Source organism: Colius striatus, chromosome Z, assembly GCF_028858725.1.
Source record: "Colius striatus isolate bColStr4 chromosome Z, bColStr4.1.hap1, whole genome shotgun sequence".
NCBI lineage: Eukaryota > Metazoa > Chordata > Aves > Coliiformes > Coliidae > Colius > Colius striatus.
Window position 1 is genome coordinate 32794906 of NC_084790.1, and position 19478 is coordinate 32814383.

Here is a 19478-nt window from a genome sequence, read left to right on the forward strand (position 1 = left end):
AGAACAATATTGGCATTTCAAATTTGCATTTAGTAGCGACAGATCCAGTGGCACCTTCTATGCCCCTACTCCACCCTACCTTGTGATTCTACACATCTACCTCATTATTAAGAGCATATACACACATAATTAGTTTTAAAATGATATTTCAACTAGGGTAAAGTAAGTCATGTAACGCCAAAAACTGAAATAAAACTGGTCTGCCTAAGCAAATTTGATTCAGCCTCTATGCATATTTTTATTACAACAGGCTTATTACCCAACATCTTATTACTACTTCTTACTTTGGGTAAGGTGAGATCAGAAGATGAAAACTTCAGGGCCTGCACAATAAATCAAGGTGTAATATTCCAATCTCATTGATAGAGAAGCTGCAAGGTGTGCAGGGAAATTGAAGAAACCACAGAAGAAAAGAGGATGATCTTGTGAAATAGCATCCAAATTCCTTGACACAAAATCAGAAACTCCTCAAGTATAGTTAAAACAATGGGCAAAGGAAATAAACTGCTTATACAATTTATGTGACTTCAAGACCACAAGCAACCAAGGCCTTGACCCTGTACAGAGTTCTCAGTGCAACTGACTTCAAAAAGGCTTCTGAGATATGTCAGATTGGGACTGCCCTCCAAACCATTAAATTCTTAACCTTTGCTTTCCTAGGATTGAGTTTGCTTGAGGACTCCAATTAGCAATAGCAGCTACAGTGTGGGCCTCTCAGCTCAATGGCATCAAGTAGTGAATATACAAAGTTCACATACTGCTTTTCTGCTAGATGCAAACAAAAGTTTGGGAACATCTTACTAAAGAATCATTGAAGATCTGTACAAAACAAAACAAACCTTCCATAGGTTATGAAGGAAAAGAATATTACTCCAGTTGATCAAAGCAATTATTAGGAAAAGTAATTAACCTGAGCTGTTTTATGAACTTTTTAATATTTACATTTCAGCTCATATTTTAATAGATAGCCTCCTTCCATTTTTAACATTGTATACACTGTAGAAAATTATAACAGTAGGCTATTTTAAAAAATTGTTAGCGAAACACTAAAATACACTAAAACACTTAAGATAAAGATTCAGAATCCAAGGGAGCATCATCTTTGGAAAATAAATGCCGAAGGATTATGATTCCATAGCTTTACTTAGAATCTTTTTTTCTTAAAATCTGGAGAAAAATTAATGATAATAAAAAAAGCTCTGAGCTTTAAATCTAATCACACTTATTGAAGGGCAAGAAAAAAATTCATCTCACTTCCCCCTCTCCATTTTTGGAAATAAAGGAAATAATATTCAAGGTAAAAATCATTATATTTTTTATGAAAGCCTGCATGCCTTTAAAATGTCCAAAATATGTAGCTGTGTTTGCAGGCTGCAGTAAGAAAAATATCTGTAGAATTAAGCAACAGTACATGAACAATTTTTCAGCATACTATTTATTTACCATAAACACAAAGAACCCATAAATCAGTAGTTATAAAATGAACATAGAAGACATACATAAAGGACAAGTAATCCAAGTGTATAGGATAGCAGCCAGAAGTCTAGATTTTAAACTGTAAATTTCCTGTGTTAGCTAGACAGCCATTTTATTCCCCATGTGTCTAACTTCTGCTTTAAAACTCTGACATCTTTTAGGATAACTAGATGAAAGTGTATATAGTTTCAATGTCGGAAATGAACATGCTAAACTTGTACTTTTACAAATAAAACCATACCATACAGACAATTTCTTAATTGCTCTTATATAATTGACAATTATCCACAACAAACTCACTGCCCGCCTGCAAAGGGATTTTTGTTAATTTTGACCACTGCTGGTTACTTTTCCAGTACTCTTAGGAAATAGCTAGTTCTTTAGAAAAAAAAATTGAAATATCAATATTGAGAAATAAACTCTATGATTCTAGCTACACAAATTGTTGGATTTTAAAAGAAATATACAAGCCATGAAGTCTTCAAATGATTCCCACTATAGTTGCAAAAACAATTTTTCTTTTACTTTTTTATAGCTTAACATTATCATAAGATTTGCAGAAATCAAACTCCACCAGAGCCTGCAATTTTCTCTTGTCCAGGGGAGAGCTCTGCTCCCTTCTTTCCCTTAGTTTTATTCCAAATCTGTACAAAACCACACCAGCTTGAAATTTTCTCCTCCTCTTGATCAAACAAGAAAAGTAGTATTGAGGCTTTTTTCGATCTTTGCCCTCTAATTCATACATCTGAGGTCTTAACAAGGGAGTCTGACAGACTGAATCCACCTGCACCTATGTCTATTACAGGACAATTCAAGTCAAGAAAATTCTCTTTCGTTTTTAGAAAGCTAAAAAGCAATTGCAATGACAAAGAACTACCATCCTCCTAAAGAAGTATACAAACCACCAGATGATTTCAGCACTTTGCTTACAGAGCTGTTAGAAACCTCCCTCCATCTAGAATCATAGAATTGTAGAATCGTAGGGTTGGAGGGGACCTTTAGAGATCATCTAGTCCAACCCCCATGCAGAAGCAGGTTCACCTAGATCAGGTTGCATAGGAACATGTCCAGGCGGATCTTGAAGACCTCCAAGGAAGGAGACTCCACACCCCTCTGGGCAGCCTGTGTCACTACTCCCTCACCCTCACAGAGAAATACTTTTTTCTTAAGTGGAACTTTTTGTGTTCCAGCTTCATCCCATTACCCCTTGTCCTGTTGCTAGCTGCATGGAATGCACTCTGTTGGAATAAAGCAACTGGTTTAGTGCTAAACAGATGTTAAGCAGCAGTGAACTGTCTCCTTGAGAAGTACCTGACACCTGGAGCTGATCAGCATGACTATTCTGTGTTAAAATATAATACTTTTGAACATACAGATACAGTGGAGGTGTGGATATGGAATTGGGATTTGTGGCAGTTATGAGAGATGAGGATACTGTAGTAGAATGTTAAAATCATGGGGCTCCAGTTTCAATAAAAACGGTGATCAGGAGTTTGACAGAAGACACATACTCATGGGGTATTAGACTTTAGTATGCACCACTGTTGTACAGAATTTCAACATGGCACATGCTATTATTCCACATAGTCTATCTTCTTTGCTACTCATAAAGCACTGTTTCACATGCCAGTGCATTGCAAGACATAAATTGTTTCAGACCTTTATATATGGTTGCTGCCTAAACTACTGGCAACTTATTCCATGAAAAACAGACAAAAGACCTCGTATTTACTATTCATTATGAAAAATTTAATAAGTAGGTAGCACCTTTCTGGCTTGCTTTGTCAGAAAGGCTTAAACAAAAAAACAAAATAAAAGGCGGGGGGGGGGAGGGGAGTGTGGAGCACATTTTATACCTAATATAGAAGTCCTAAAAAAAAAAAAAATTATAAAGGATTTAGTCGTTTAAGCCAACAGAAACACACCCTTTTCGTCAAAGACCTTAAGAAAGAATCTGAAAAAATACAGCAGACAAGAGTCAACAGAAATATTTTCAGCCCAAGTAGCTAAATTACAAAGCAACTGAGAAAGAGGTGCCTAAGTTTTCATTACTGCAACAGGTTAAAATTAATTAGCCTGTGACCACCGCAGTCTGATACACAATGCAGAATAGTTACTAAGCAGCAAAATAATCCTCTTTCCTAGTTACCAAACGTGAGTTCAGGCTACGGTGTCTTCCTCAAAGAGGTTGGAGGAAGAACCCTCTCCACTTCTCCAGTGAATAATGGGGTGGGTGGGTTGACCCATCCGTATTTCTACTTCTTTCAGACCTACTAGCATACATGACTTAAAAAAGAGAATTCCCAGAAGGACCCACACACCACCTACCCCCAGCCCCATCCCCAACTGCCTAGCAGGCGTACCGCATGCGGCAACGTGGGGCGGCCGCGCGGGGCGCAGGGTAGTGATGGGTTCTCGCGATAGCGGCTGTTTTCAGGGTGTGTCTCCGAGAGCGCTTCTTCTAAGGAGCTGATCTTGGCAGAGGCACTTGTAACTCTCGTAACTCCTTCGGTAGCGAGGTCAGGCCAGGCGTTTGTCGTCAATCTTCAGGAGATAAGGACTCGGTACCGAATGAAGCACATAAAGATCTGTCCGAGAACACGAATGCGTGCGCAGCAGCGTGGACCCGAGTAGGCGGAACGCTCGAGCGAGAGGAGCTTACTGCGGCGGTGCCAGCAGCTCCGATCATGCGTGGAGCGACGGCACCGGCGCGGTGCGCACGAGTCTAGAGGCCTGGTTTTGAGGCGATCCTGACGCGGCGGGGCCTGTGCGCCGCTGTGGCGCACGCTAGCTGCAGCCGTCATGGGGAAACTGAACGTGGTGATGCTTCGGTACCTTTCCAGGGAGCACTTCAGGGTCCTGACAGCGGTGAGCCTGGGAGGGGCCTGGCTGGAGGGGTAGGCTAGTGCGGGAGGAGAGGAGGCCTGCCTGGTCCAGCTCTGCGCATGGAGTTCCGCATGGCGGATTCGCTCCTCGAGGTCGCGCCGGTTCCGTGCACGGGGAGGATGCGGGATTGGTTGCGTCCGGGACGGCAACGGATGAAAGGCAGCAGCAAAATGGGACCTGCTTCTGTTCCACTGCCTTCTCTAGGGTCCGGTGTTGATGTTTTCTGGGAAGGCCCAGGTTGTGCCGTTTTCTCCTTCGGCTGGCTGCCTTGGGGGGATCGTTATCGGCACTGAAGCCACTGTAAGGTGCCATCACCAGTTTCTCGCCGAGTGCTTTTGTCACTCAGTCTAAGGAGGAGTGAGCAAAGGTTTACCAGTGTGCAGCATGCTGCTTTGCCTGGTTGCGTGGCAAGCGCAGGCCGCACCAATTGGCCTGTGAGTACTGACAGCAGCAGTACTCACAGAAAGGCAGAATGGCAAACTGAGCTATGGCTATGTCAGTATGAGGAAGGAGTCTCATTTCGTAAATGTGGAATATCTCATTCATCCACTCCTGAGACTGGAATTAAGTCAGTCATTCATATTAAGTGCTGTATTGTGGAGGTTTTAAGACTGAATTATACAAAGGATGTCAAGAGGCAATGATGTATGTTAAAAGGCTTGGTTAAGCCACAAAAGAAAAAAAAATCCATTAAAAGTTATTTTAGTTTCAAGTGGGGTCTGATGGTGTTTTATCTTTGAACATAAAGGTTAACCAGTCTATTTTTATTTACTCTTTTAGGTGGAAATGGGCATGAAGAACTATGAAATAGTCCCAGCTAGCTTAATTGCTTCCATTGCCAGCCTTAAACATGGTGGCTGTAATAAGGTTTTGAGAGAGTTGGTGAAGCATAAGCTTCTAGCTTATGAACGAACTAAAAGTGAGTTTGAGTTTTGTGTTAAGCTCCTTCTCTCATTTTGTCTTAAACGTTTCACAGTGTTACTTGCAGAAATAGTGCAGCTTGGCATGTGTGAGCATACAGCACAGCTGCAAGCCTTACCTTCTCTTGAACCTAACCTGGGTACATGGATTTTATTGTACCTGTCTGCACACCTTGTTCCTAAAAAGGTGACAGGCAGGAGGAGATGAACAGTTTAGTTTCTGTCACCAAAGAAATGAAAAATGATCAAATCATCAGTTAAGGCAATATTCAAAATGCATATAAGAATCAACCAAAATGAGTTCCAGTCTTTGTACACAAACTGGAGCAGACTGCAAAAGCTTTGTACATTTCACCTTCTCAGAAACAGTTACTGAAATAGTTTTTATTCTGTCTCACATGGAGAGTAGTAGTTGTGCAGGCCTTTCCCCATTTTCTTCAGCTTTTTAGTTGCCCCTGGCTTTGCAAACATACTGTAGGAGTCTTTTGTTTCAGTTCTTCAGAGCATTAAGAGTCACTGTAAATCATTACAATTCCAGATCCCTGCTCTGTCTCCTATCTTTTTATCTTCCAAAATGCTTTGATTTTTTCCCCCAGGCTATTTGAAGTACTGTCATTGCCTCTAATAGAGAGGAGATAACAGCATGTATGTGTTGCCTAGCTGTCAGTTTTCATTTAATTGGCAGGATTTTAAACATCTTTACTAGTCTGTCAAATTGGGCTGATATTAGCCATCCAGTGAAATCGGCTGTTTTATACTGAAAGCTAAACATGACTGAATTGAGACTTACTTAAAATAATATGTACATGTGAGTAATTAAATCTTTTGTGTTTTATTCTTACCTAGCTGTCCAGGGTTATCGGTTAACTACAGCAGGATATGATTTCCTTGCTTTGAAAACTCTGTCTTCCCGACACGTAATAAATTCTGTTGGAAACCAGATGGGTGTTGGCAAAGAATCAGGTAAATTTTTTTTTTTTTTTTTTTTAAAGAAACACAACTGGATTAATTTTATTCCTCTTACATTCATGTAGATTGTGACTTGACAAAGTACATAACGTATATTTGAAGAATAAGAAGGGGATTACTGGGGACAAATAGTAGAAATTAAGATATTTATTAACTCTTCCCTTGGGTTGGCTGTCCACTCAAAAGAAGACTCTTCCAGAATGTGATTGAGAATCACACTACCATCTGCCCTAGGTTTCTCTGAAGAATACCTTGTATTTGTTCTTTTCAGTGCAGATAGCCTGAGGATCTTAACCTGAATATAGGAACCTTAAGATCTACTTTGAAAGATGTTTCAGATCACATCAGTGTTTCTTCTAGTGGAATATCATGATCTCAATAATTTCTTCTTGTTCAAATCATTAATATAAAATATGTAAGTTTAGCTATCTTCACTAAGTAAGTAAAACTTACTTCCAGAAATAGTGATTATGAGGAGTAAAGTAACAAACTTACTACTGCACTTTTACATCAGGAACTAGTTTGTTAGATACCGTTTATTTCTTAGATCTGTGTCATTATTTGTCTTCTAGATATTTATATTGTGGCAAATGAAGAGGAAAAACAGTTTGCTTTGAAATTACATAGGCTTGGAAGAACTTCCTTTCGCAGTCTGAAAAATAAACGTGACTATCACAAGCACAGACGTAAAATGTCATGGCTATATTTATCGCGGCTGGCAGCAATGAAAGAATTTGCCTATATGAAGGTAGGTGGCTAATCACACAATGTCAGCAATGGTTTAATAGACTGGAAGATACTTCAGGCTCCTTTTTTTTGGTCAGTTGATAATTGCAGTACTTGCAGAATTTAAACTTTCTTTTTTCCTAACGGACTTAAAGTGTACATTTCAGGGGATTTCAGTGCTGCGTTTTTTTGTATCCTTTCCAATGACAAAATGAAGTTTTGCCATAGAAGTCATGTGTCAGAAGCAAGTGTCATGAGACAATTTCAAATTAACATTGTAGCATTATAGTTTTTATATCACCAATTCTGCTGGTTTCTGTTTAAAGTGTATTGCATAAGCTTGCAAAAACATTTTAAAAAGTAGGGAAAGTTACAGTTACTCATCAGAATTTTTTTGTTGTTGTTGTTCAATTGTCTTTTTTATTTAGTGAATTTACTTGGTTTTTAATTTGCTATATTTTCGGTTGCTGTACTATTGAGAGAACTCTTTCAGTCCAGACTGGTGGTGTGGTCTGAAAAAGCACAATCTATTCTATACTGTGAGAAAAGATTTTGTTTCCAAACATTCACTGCTATTCTAATAGTTGCAGATTTTTTGCCAACTTCAAAAATGCAGATGTTACATAGTGACTGAAAGTTGATAGTGAAAATCTATTTCTAAAAAAACTAATTTTTCCCTTCTCCTTTTGTGCAATTCAACAGCACATTCAAACCTTGATCGGCTCTACCAGTGGTCTCCACAGAGAGAAAGAACCATTACTATAATTTAAGACATCGATGTTGGTCCAGTAGGTCTAACCAGTAAAGCATTATGTGGGGCCAGTTTCCCTGCAAAGAGAGTTAAGGGAGGATTAGTTGTGTGCTGAAAAGTGAAAATAGTGTAATATTTAAGTAACAAAAGCTGTATTCATGTTGCTTTAACTTGGAACTCTCTTAGAAAGTTAAATTAAGAGTTTCTCAAAAACTCACCGTCAACAAGAGAGTGAGTAGTGAATCCATAAAGAAATTGAATAGATCATTCGTATGGTATAGTGGTGGTAATAAATATTTAAGAAATACATTTTGTCTTGCAGCAACTGAGTATAGGTTAACTAGTCAGGCAGAACTGTATTGACAGCAACTTAGTGTGGAATTTTTTCTCTAGTGCCTGACACCTAGTTTTCGGTTATCTGTGATATATTATTTGGGCTAACAGATGAGATATGCAGCTGTCGTTTTTCTGTGCTGTTGTGTTTTTCTTTCAGATGCACAGTAATTAAACTAGACAATATAGAAGCATGCTTAGTGACTAAACTTAGGAATTTTGTTTTTCTTTGCAGTGAAAATTCAAAAGTCTGCTATGCTGTCTTCCTTCTTAAACATGTGGTTTCAGGGTTCCTGTTAGCATTTGAATGTGCTGCTTTCACACTAATATTTACTACTTATCTTAGATAGAAGTTTATCAGTATGTGTAAAGTTTTCTTAACTACTTATTTTTTTATCTGTTGTCTCTTTCTAGGCTTTGCATGATAGAAGCTTTCCTGTTCCAAAACCTGTAGACTACAACAGGCATGCAGTTGTTATGGATCTTATTGATGGCTACCCCTTGTAAGTACTGTGTTACAGGAACTCTAACAATGTTAGGCTCAATAAAGAGGGTTTTTCCCTCTCATGTGAGTGGTTTCTGACTTCATCATGCAAAATAATGCTGTAGCTCACACTCACTAGCATTCTACTTACAGTGTTGCTTTTCTTATCTCTGTGTTCAGAGAAATTAGGTTCTTTTCTCAGCCCAAAGAAACTGGTGAAATAGACCAATTTTTTAAGTAAGAGCAATGTGACAGAAGTTAGTACTGCAACTGTTTTCTACACAGAGATTGCATATTCTGTATGTTTTTGTATCTATACAGTATATAATGTAATAGCTTTCATGTTGTGAGTTCCAGTTCATGATACTTGCTGTGGTAATTCAGGTAAGATTTTAACTCACTGTGTTAGAACTGCCTCCAATTTACATAGAAAACCATGTATAGTCTAGTTTAGCTTCTTTAAGGAAGATTACTTTGCTTCAAGGTCAAGAAACATAAAATCATTGAGGTGTGTACACAAAGGGATTTTTTTGTTTGCAGTGCAGAATGCAAAAGGCTTATATATTCAGTATAATGTAGGATAGCCTAAATGTCTATCTGGGGATTTAAATTATCTAGCTCCACCACAAAACAATCCATCTCTTGTATAGTAATCAAGATCTAAAGTGAGCAGTTTAATCAAAAGAGAATTAATCCCAAAGTTTAACAGTTGAAGAGTAATATGGAAGAGACTTCATTATGTTCTGCCTCCCCACCTTCATTGTTAAATAATTACATATCCAGCATTTACATGCAGCATTTAAAGTTCCTGTTAGACATCTGCAGTGGAAGTTTACCCTGCTCTCCCTTTTGACCTGATTCAAAATTGAAGGAAATAAATAGTGGATAAGAATTAGCTCAAATATACCAAGATTAAAGAATCTCAAAATAGGTGAGAGTGGAATGGGCCTCTGGCAGTCAGCTGATCTAAATATACTGCTCAGGTTGGGCCACCTGTTGTCCATTGTCTAGGTTGAAGAACTGGTGTAGAGTTGGCAACACAGTAAACAACTGTTAAGCTCTCTTTGACAAGTACAGGGTTATCCAAAGCCAACAGATTTGACTTAGTTTTTCCTAGTCTGCATACTTTTATTTCACATCTCACAGAGTCACAGAATGGTTGAGGTTGGAAGGGACATTTAGAGGTCATCTGGTCCAACCTCCCTGCTTGAGTAGGGCCACCCAGAGTTCGCTGTCCAGGTCACTTTTGGGTATCTCTAAGGAGGGAGACTCCACAGCTTCTTTGAGCAACCTGTGCCAGTGCTTAGTCCTCTTATAGTGGAAAAAGTGTTTCCTATGGGCAGATCTTCCTGTGTTTCTTATGGGCAGATCCTCCTGTATTTCAGTTTGTGCCCATTGCCTCCTGTCCTGTCAGTGGGCTTCACTGGAAAAAGCCTGTCTCAGTCCTCTTTACACTGTACCTTCACGTATGTATACATATTGATGAAACTGCTTCAAGCTTTCTCCAGGCTGAACAGTCCCAGCTGTCTCAGTCTTTCCTGATAGGAGAGATGCTCTAGTCTCTTCACTAAGTTTGTGGTCTTTTGTTAGACTTTCTCCATGTGTCCATATTTGTTCTATAATTGGGCACAGCGCTTCAGGTGTGGCCTTACTGATGTTGAATGAAGGGGATGCATTATCAAGAGTGACATCTGGCAGCTTCCTTAGCACTCGGCGGTAGATCCCATCAGAGTCCATGAATTTATGTATGTCTAGTTTGCTGAAGTGTTACCTGAACAAATGCTTTTCCACTAAGGGTATATCTTCCTTTCTCCAGCCCTTCTGCATGTCACTTGCAACCGAGATTCCTGTCTGGGAAGGTACCCGTTAACATGACTTCCAAATTCAAAGAGCAAATGAGTGATTTTATGATACAGACCTGTTGCTATGAGAAATATCATCAGTGTAATTTGGTACAAATATGAAAGTGTTAAAAGACTTGTTGGGCAAGCTTAACCCGCATAAGACAATGGGACTTGATGGGATGCATCTGAGAGTGCTGAGGGAGCTGGCTGATGTAGTTACTAAGCTACTCTCCATCATTTTTGAACAACCATGGAGGACAGACAAGATGCCTGAGGACTAGAGGAAGGCCAATGTCATTCCAGTCTTCAGAAAGGGCAGGAAGGATGACCCAGGATACTACAGGCCTGTCAGCCTCACCTCCATCCCTGGAAAGGTGATAGACTCAATGTCATCACTAAACATCTGAAGGAAAAGATGGTTATCAGGGGGAGTCAACATGCATTCACCAAGGGGAAATCCTGTTTGACCAACCTGATAGCCTTCTATGAGTGCATAACCAGCTGGCTAGATGAGTGGAGAGCAGTGGATGTCATCTCCCTTGACTTCAGCAAGGCTTTTGACACTGTCTCCCATAACATCCTCATCAGAAAGCTCAGGCAGTGTTGATTGGATGAGTGGATGGTGACGTGGATCGAGAGCTGGCTGAATGACAGAACCATAGGTGGTGATCAGTGGCACGGAGTCAAGTTGGAGGCCTGTGGCCAGTGGAGTTCCACAGGGATGGGTTCTGGGGCCAGTCTTGTTCAACATCTTCATCAGTGATCTGGATGAGGGGACAGAGTGCACCCTCAGCAAGTTGGCTGATGACACCAAACTGAGAGGACTGGCTGATTCCCCAGAAGGCTGTGCTGCCATTCAGTGGCATCTTGACTGGCTTGAGAGCTGGGCAGAGAGGAACCTCATGAGGTTCAGCAGGGACAAGTGCAGAGTCCTGCATCTGGGAAGGAACAATCCCTTGCACCAGTCCAGGCTGCAGATTGACCTCCTGAAGAGCATCTCTGCAGAGAGAGACCTGGGAGTCCTGGTTGACAATAAACTAACCATGAGCCAGCAATGTGTGCTCGTGGCCAAGAAGGCGAATAGTATTCAGGGATGTATCACAAAGAGTATGTCCAGCAGGCCCAGGGAGGTTCTTCTCCCCCTCTGCTGTGCCCTGGTGAGGCCTCATCTGGAGTCCTGTGTCCAGTTTTGGGTTCCCCAGCTCAAGAGGGAGAGAGAACCTCTGGAGAGAGTCCAGTGCAGGGCCACCAAGTTGATTGGGGATTGTAGCATCTTCCTTAAAAGGAAAGGAACTGCAGGAACCATGGCTGTTTAGTCTGGAGGAGACTGAGGAGGGATCTCAATGTTTACAAAGATCTAAAAGGTGGATGTCAGGAGGTTGAGCCATCCCTTTTTTCTACTGTATCTAGCAACAGGACAAGGGGTAATGGGTTGAAGCTGGAACACAAAAAAGTTCCCTTTAGACATAAGAAAAAGCTATTTTACTGTGAGAGTGACGGAGCAGTGGCACAGGCTGTGAAGGGAGGGTGTAGAGTCTCCTTCCTTAGAGGTCTTCAAGACCCACCTGGACATATTCTTGTGTGACACAATCTAGGTCTTCTGCAGGGGCGTTGGACTAGATGATCTCTAAAAGTCTCTTCCAACCCCTACCATTCTATGATTCTGTGAACCAGAGCTGCTAGACTTCCATTGTCCATTTTTTGTACTTTATAAATGATCCATTTTCATGATATTGTAGTACTGCGTTCACACAGAAACATTTCACATAGTAACTAAATACTGACTGCTTGACAGTTTATGGTACAGTAAGATAATTGCCCTTTTACTTGGTTTGTCTCCAGGACCAGGTGATTTGTATTTTGCCACTTAAGATGCTTTACTTTCTCAATTGTATTTTCAGGAATGCTTTAACCCTTTTTTCTTTCTCTTTTTTCTTTCTCCAACTTAGTCTTGAAAATATATTTTTGTAAAAGAATGTGATTTGAATTTGAATACAGGAGAACCTAGTTCTTCCTGAGATCATAGGATTACCTAAAATGGGAGAGATGTAAAAATATATGGATCCATTGTTTAAGTAACACATTATAAGAGTGATGTCTAATGGCAGACAGCATAAACTGGAATGAGATTTAGCCAGGATATAAGGAGACATTTCTCTCATTGAGGACAGTGAGGCACTGGCACAGAGTGCTTGGGGAAGATGTACAGTCTCTCTCCATCCCTGGAATTTTTAAGCCCCAACTAGACGAACCCCTGAGCAATCTGGACTGATCTCAGAGTTAACTCAGCTTTGAGAATATTGGACTAGAGACCCAAGGGCCCTTTTAACTTGAATTACCCTGGCATTCTGTCATAAATTTCATATACTCGTGCCTATATTTTAAAATTGTTTCAAGGTTCAGAATATTTTGTTTTCTTTAACTTTTCAGGTGCCAGGTGCACCACATGGAAGATCCTGCCGCTGTCTACAGTGACTTAATGGATCTGATCGTGAAACTTGCCAATCATGGTTTGATTCATGGTGATTTCAATGAATTTAATCTCATATTGGATAATGATGACCATGTCACTATGATTGATTTCCCTCAGATGATATCAACGTCACATACAAATGCTGAATGGTAGGTTCAGATTTAAAGATGTTTTCAAAGTAAATCTGACAAGTGCTGATGGCAACAAATAATTGGCTATAACTTGTTTCCATAGGCCTAATTCTCATTCATTTTATACCCTTGTTATTGTGTAGCACAAATAAAGTTCCAGACATAGTTTAATTTATGAAGGAGTAAAAATGTCTCTTGAGAATTAGTTAATTTAATTCTTATATTAATAATTAAATCAATGTAATTGCCTCTCAGAGATAATTATGTTGTTGTTAAGAAGTACTTAGACATCATGCAGTGTGTCTTCCTAGCCTTTTGTCTTGGGATCATTAATAGAACTAATTTTCAAATAATGTAAGTAAAAAGATGAGAAATGTACTAGACTTCATTATCTTGACTTCGTATTTTTTGCAGGTATTTTGACAGAGATGTTAACTGCATTAAGGAGTTCTTTAAGAAACGCTTCAACTACGAAAGTGAACTCTTCCCAACATTTAAAGACATCAGGTAGATAGTGCCAGATGTACTTGAGTTTCCTATTTGTGGTATTTGTGTTGTTTTTTGAGAAAGGTGGGTCCCTATGAGAAATACTTGCAGGAGAAATTAAGAAATGGGCCCAGCTATACAATTTTAAATTATATTCCCATTGGGTTTTTTTCAACCAAAGTTACTGTAGGTGGCTTCCAAAAATGAAAGTATGATTTTAAAATCTGCTGCTGCCTTTTGTCTTCAATTTTTCAGCTAAGGAAGATCAATCTGAAAGCTTGATGCAAGTGGTAAATACCTAGGAAATGTAAGCAGTGATACAGAATCAGTTTCTCAAAGCCTGTTTGATAGTTCTAGGATATTGAGGATTAATTTGGGTTTCAATTTTAAATTTATTTTTGAAATGCTAGTAAATATGTTAACTGCCTCTTCAAACAAGTTCTTCCTAATGTCTGAAGCTGTTGCAATTAAAAGTGTTTTTTCATTTTAAGCACTTTTCCAGAGGGTTATCACACTTGAATCAACCTCTGTATGTTAGTGTACTCTTTCTTCTGTTTGCTCAAACATTATTTGAATTTAAAGCCAAACTGTATTCTTACTAAAACAAAACAAAAAGAATGCTGATTGTGGAGATGAAATCAATCTTCTGTAGAAGTTTCCTTCTGTCAGGTTGCATTCTGTTAATTACCTAAAGCTCAGCACTGCCATGCAGTGTTCTGTGTGTTTCAACAGAGTATTCTCATTGTTAATAGTATGGGTAATTGTAATCTAGATTGACTGGTGTGTTTAATCCAAAATGTGGCATACTGGTAGCTTGATGATTTAGCATATTAAAAGAAAACATACTTATTTCACAGGAAGGAGTGTTCTCTTGATAAAGAGATTGCTGCCAGTGGCTATACAAAAGAAATGCAGGAAGATGATGAACTGCTTTACCCAGCAGGTTCTGATGTGGATGATAATACAACAGAGGTATCAGAATTTGTAGAAGATGCTGAGAGTAAACTCAACGTACTCAGCAAAGATGAAGAAAATAATGCAGGCTTTGTACATGAAGTGGATGATTTCTCTGAAAGCAGAACCTCTAACAACTTTATGTACAGCAATGAAGAATTTGATACAACTGAAAGTAGTGAAAATACACAGAGGCTGAATATGTCAAAGTTAAGTTCAGCCTTAGAAAAATTGGAAGGGCAAGTTAGGCTTTGCAAGTCCAGTGAAGATGCAGAGAGTTCTGCAGTTGTCTTTTTTAAAGGCAAAACCACAACTGAAGATGATGCTGAAGCTGGAAATCAGACAGGTCAAGGAGAATTTTGTAACGATATGGAAAATGAAAACAAATGCCCTGATCTGGTTAACTTTTCAACTTTAAATGAGGAATTAAGACATCACAGGTAAAGATTCATATTTATTATCTAGCAGTGTAGTTCCTTACCCCAGTAAATACAAATCTTTTAAGTTGCTCAAGAAGGACTGCTCTTCAGCTGCCCTTGTTACACTGTAGTGAATATCCTACCTGTTGGCCTCATGATAGGCAACCTGTTGTTGACATGTAATGCTTAATATGTGTAATGTGGTCAATTGTCCAGCTATGTAATAGGGTCTAATGAGAGAACAAGTCATGGATAAGCTATTTTCCATGGTGGGATTTTTTTTCCCTTTTTCTTTATTTCAGTTAATATTGGTAGTGAAGGAGTTCTTGGCATAAATATACTTCCAAACAACTTTCATGAAAGTTCGTAAGTTAAGCACTCTGCCCCAAGGCCAAGTTACTCAGCTGCTTAGTCAGCTAAAGTCAGCAAGGACAAGCTACTTGGAATGTATTATTCACAAATATTGTACTGTGTGTTGTTCTAGCTTTAAATTCCTTTCCTGATGTACTTAGAAATTCCTGTTTACCCTTCAGGTACACTGTATACAGGAAGTTCTAACTCCAAAGTTGGTGAGACCACCATGTACTTGAATACGTATACCATGCTTACACTCCCCCTCACGTGCTTTTGCCTTTTAATGAAATGAATTGTCAAAACATTTTGCAGAATTTTAAACATTTTTTTTTTAGTGTTCTCAAACTCTTTTCATGTACTTGGTATATGTGTATATATATATGTGGCTATTGTACAACAAATTCTTCCTTTCATAAAATGTCGGTTTTGAACACCTAGTGTTACTACTTAAAATATAAATGCTCATAGTACTTGCATTCCTGTCGGGAGTTTTCAGATTATGTCTCAAAAATTTAAGACTTGAAACTTGATGCTCATAAAGGCAAAGGATATTTATTTTGTTACTGAAATAAAATATTTGTTTATGCATTTTAGAAAGGAAGAGAATGTCATTCCTGAGTGCAGAACAAGGACTGAAAGTATCACATCAGTCAGAAGTGCTGGGAGCTGTTCCACCATTCCACCTGTAAATATTGTTGTTACTATGTTACTACTTAATTTACTCTCAGACCATACTAAATTGCACATAGCTGTTTTTACTAACTGTTCAGTTAGTACTTATTTGTACTAACTAGTTCTCTAGCACTAATTGCTCTTTAAAATATTGTTACCATGTAACTCTCATTTCCATTTCTGTGCCCACAGAAGAACGGGACTGATACTTCTGTGATAATTTATAGGGGATGATTTCCAGCACTTCTCTTCATGTATAATTTTGCTCTTTTACCAGAGCACTATGTCAGCAACTGTTCTCATGTAGCCAATAGCAGGCTAATACATGTTAAAGTATGTTAATGTATTAACATATCATTAGTTCATCCATTTATCTTCCTAACTACAATTAATATTTTTTAGAAGAGTATGCTTGAGTAAAGATGTAATTTGTCTTTTTTCACCTGTCTTAGAGATTCTGCATTGTGTGTATCAGAAAAATTTCAGCAGAATTCGTCTTTTTCTTCAACCCCAGGCTATAAACTAGTCAGTGTGGCTACCTCTGTTACATTTTTAAAAGTGCATTTTAAAGGAAAGAAAGTCCAATATTTTTTGTCAATTATAAAGGATTCTTGCACAAATCATGAAAAAACTTCTTTCAACTGACAGCTGATCCATGAGGTATTTTTTTAATTAGATTGGACTACATACTTGCCATTGTAACTATGGATATATGTTCAGTCTTGTTTTCATTTGCACGGCTTAATTTTTATTGTGGATAGCTATTATCGTAATAACAGAGAGCAGAACTCAGAATGAAAACATAGTAACAGAATAATTTTCATAAAGCTACTACAGTTTTATGGAAATATTGGTCACTATTGCTCTTTCAGTTTTTTCCTGCAGAGACACAATGCAGTTCGAACTTTCTGAATCTTAACAGGGGAGTGCTTCAAACAGGGCAAAACTGGAGGAGGAACTATAAATCACTCCTGACCATCTGTCTTTTTTAGCCACTTATGATAAAGAGTTGTTTTCCATTAGAATCATACTCTTATCTATGTAATGCAAAAAAGCCAAGGTGCTAAAAAAATGCAGAAACCAAAGAGTTGCTGCAGAACGTGAAATGTTCTGTTGGTTTTGAGGTTTTCTTGTTGTTTTTTGGGTTTTTTTTTTAACTTACAAGACCTTTGTCTATGTCTGCAAGCACAATCAGCTTTTACATTCACACCAAGAGGTGCTGGTCCCTTACAATCCCCATAAAAATGACACAAACATGATTTAAAATGCTGTTTATTAGAGCTAAAACCATCAGAAGAGAAGAACATAGATAATCCTATGCGCCTTTAGATGCTGGGAGCCCTTAGAACTCCAGCACACATGCAACATGCAATGCAGACCTTGTCCATATGAGAGAATCCTTTTTCAGTCAGTCTATTTTATTACTTTCTTACAAGGAAACAAGTGTTCGTGATTTTTACAGTAAAGTTGAAATGATGTTCATATGAGAACTTCTTCCTGCACAGGGCCACACAGGAGGCCTAATGGCCAGTACTGAGAGAGAGCTGGCTCAGTTAATCCTACTGCCAACAGATAAGCAACACAGCAGAGGCCTGAAGACAACCCTGTATGTGCAGTGTAGTGCAACACAGTGCAGACTTGGGCTTATGTTGATTGTTGTGTAGATCACTAACTTCTTGATATACAGAGATCTCCCATTTAGGATCATACATGGTTATTAGGTATTGAAAATGCACTGTTGTGCTGTGTCTTAGTGCTATTAAATGATCTTCAGCAAGTTCTGTTACTGAATTTTTTGTTTGTTTGTAGGAAATGGTGAAACACAAAATAAAACGTCAGCTGACCAAACATCAGAAGTGTGCTCTGAGGCTGCGGCTGCAAAAGGGAGAGGCAAATATTTATACCAAACAACGTCGAGAAAATATGCACAACATTAAGTCAAGCTTGGATGCAGCTAGTTTCTGGGGATGATTTATTAAAGCCCCTGTAGAACATGAGAAAACCTGTTATGTACACAGTTAAAGAATTATGGCAGTAACCAATTGTCTTTTTGTATATTGGCACAGTCTCTTCTTACAACCAAATGTTGTTCTGTAAGTTAATAAACCTTGTTCTTGTTCTTGTGATTTTTGTTTTGTGTTTATGGTTAAAACTGTTGAATGTCATTTAAATTATGTCATTAGTACCTGCTAAGAACACATAACTACAGTAATTTCCAACTGTGTCTTCCCATAAATCAATTGTGCTATGTTTGTTTAGATTAACAATGTTCCGTTGTGCAGAGGATTACCATTAAGAGTGAAGGGAAAAAAAGATTTTAAACCAATTTTTGCAGTGACATGAAATTTAAATATTGTCCTCATGTTATAAACAGATACTTGTTTGATTTCATTAAAAATCACATATTTTAACCTCTGAGCAGTTAGTACTGTAAGATTTCATTTGTGCCTCTACAACCATGAGTAGTCCATGTGATGAATATACATTCTTTGAAGCCAGCAATTTTCATTTATTTTTTCCTTTAATCCCAGATATCACTTAAAATCTTTCCCAGACAAATATGTAATAATAATAGTGTTGTACAGGCCTGGCAAGGATTTTTAATGTGGCTGCACAGTTGTCAATAGATTTAATTCTATCTAGTAACTTTATATAAAGTGATGAGGTTTCCCAAACTTCCCTTTCCAAGAGTATTACTATGACTTTTACTATGCTATGTCCTTGGGATCTGAAGACACAGAAGTAGATTGGTTTGGGTTTTTTTAAGCAAGTTATGTCTAGTAATAAATTGTGTTTATATTTAAAAATGGAATAAACAAGTGTTTGTGAACACTGAAGTAAGAGGAGTTTAAAATCTGCTAAATTATTTTTTAACCTATCCACTCTATCTATGCTTGAGATGTGAGGTGTAGCCCTTCTAGGGAAGGATGACTTGGTAGAGTTTAAATTACCAGTCTGTAGTCTGGAAAATCCTAAATCTTATACTTGCTTATTTTTAATTAATGAGGATACTATCTGTTTTTTGCCCTGTGTGGCTGTTACACCTGATCGTTTATTTATGTCTTAGCCTGCTGAAGAGCTACAGTCTCTATCCTGTCTTGCACCATGCTCTTGTGTTGAGACTAAAGTTTTTGTCTTCTCTCTGGAACAATATAAAAGCTAGCCTCAGCCAGCATCTGTGTATGGTCTTAAAACCATGGCAGGTCAGTGAAGAGATGTTAGTCAGTAGGTCCTTGTAGTATCAGGGCTGCATGAAAGTCTGTTTTTTGCAAATAAGGAAGTCTGATTATATCTTCAGGTGATTGCAGTCAAGGTATGTGTGCCTGGTTCCTGATACAGCTAGAACTGGTGTTAGCATGGGTAGGAAAGCAAGCAAAGTGGATTTAATTGCATTTCCATTTTAAATGCTGAGGACCTAAGTTTCTGGTCTCTGATCTATTACAAGACTGGTTCAAGTGACAGCTTAATGAGATTTGGGTTACTGTTCTGTGGCTAAGATGTGCATGTATTTTTTGGCTTCTAATTTAGAATTTCTCACAGGGAATGACTTCTTCTGGTGTGCAACCTTCAGTTTATATTGATAATTCATTCAAAAAAATA

At 38.4% G+C, this 19478-nt stretch overlaps 1 protein-coding gene across 3 annotated transcripts; it reads left to right on the plus strand.

Moving 5' to 3' along the window:
- The first annotated feature begins 3918 nt into the window (after positions 1-3918).
- RIOK2 (RIO kinase 2) lies at positions 3919-18004 on the plus strand. Of its 3 annotated transcripts, none has more exons than XM_010201614.2 (10): positions 3919-4344; positions 5143-5281; positions 6129-6245; positions 6824-6999; positions 8476-8564; positions 12820-13011; positions 13408-13500; positions 14337-14873; positions 15801-15891; positions 17688-18004. In XM_010201614.2, the coding sequence occupies exons 1-10, from the start codon at positions 4279-4281 to the stop codon at positions 17847-17849; spliced, it is 1662 nt and encodes a 553-aa protein (XP_010199916.1). In that variant the 5' UTR covers positions 3919-4278; the 3' UTR covers positions 17850-18004. The 3 variants fall into 3 exon arrangements, with proteins under 3 accessions (XP_010199916.1, XP_061874517.1, XP_061874518.1); XM_062018533.1 differs by lacking the exon at positions 17688-18004 and adding an exon at positions 16331-17681; XM_062018534.1 differs by lacking the exon at positions 5143-5281.
- Positions 18005-19478: the final 1474 nt, after the last annotated feature.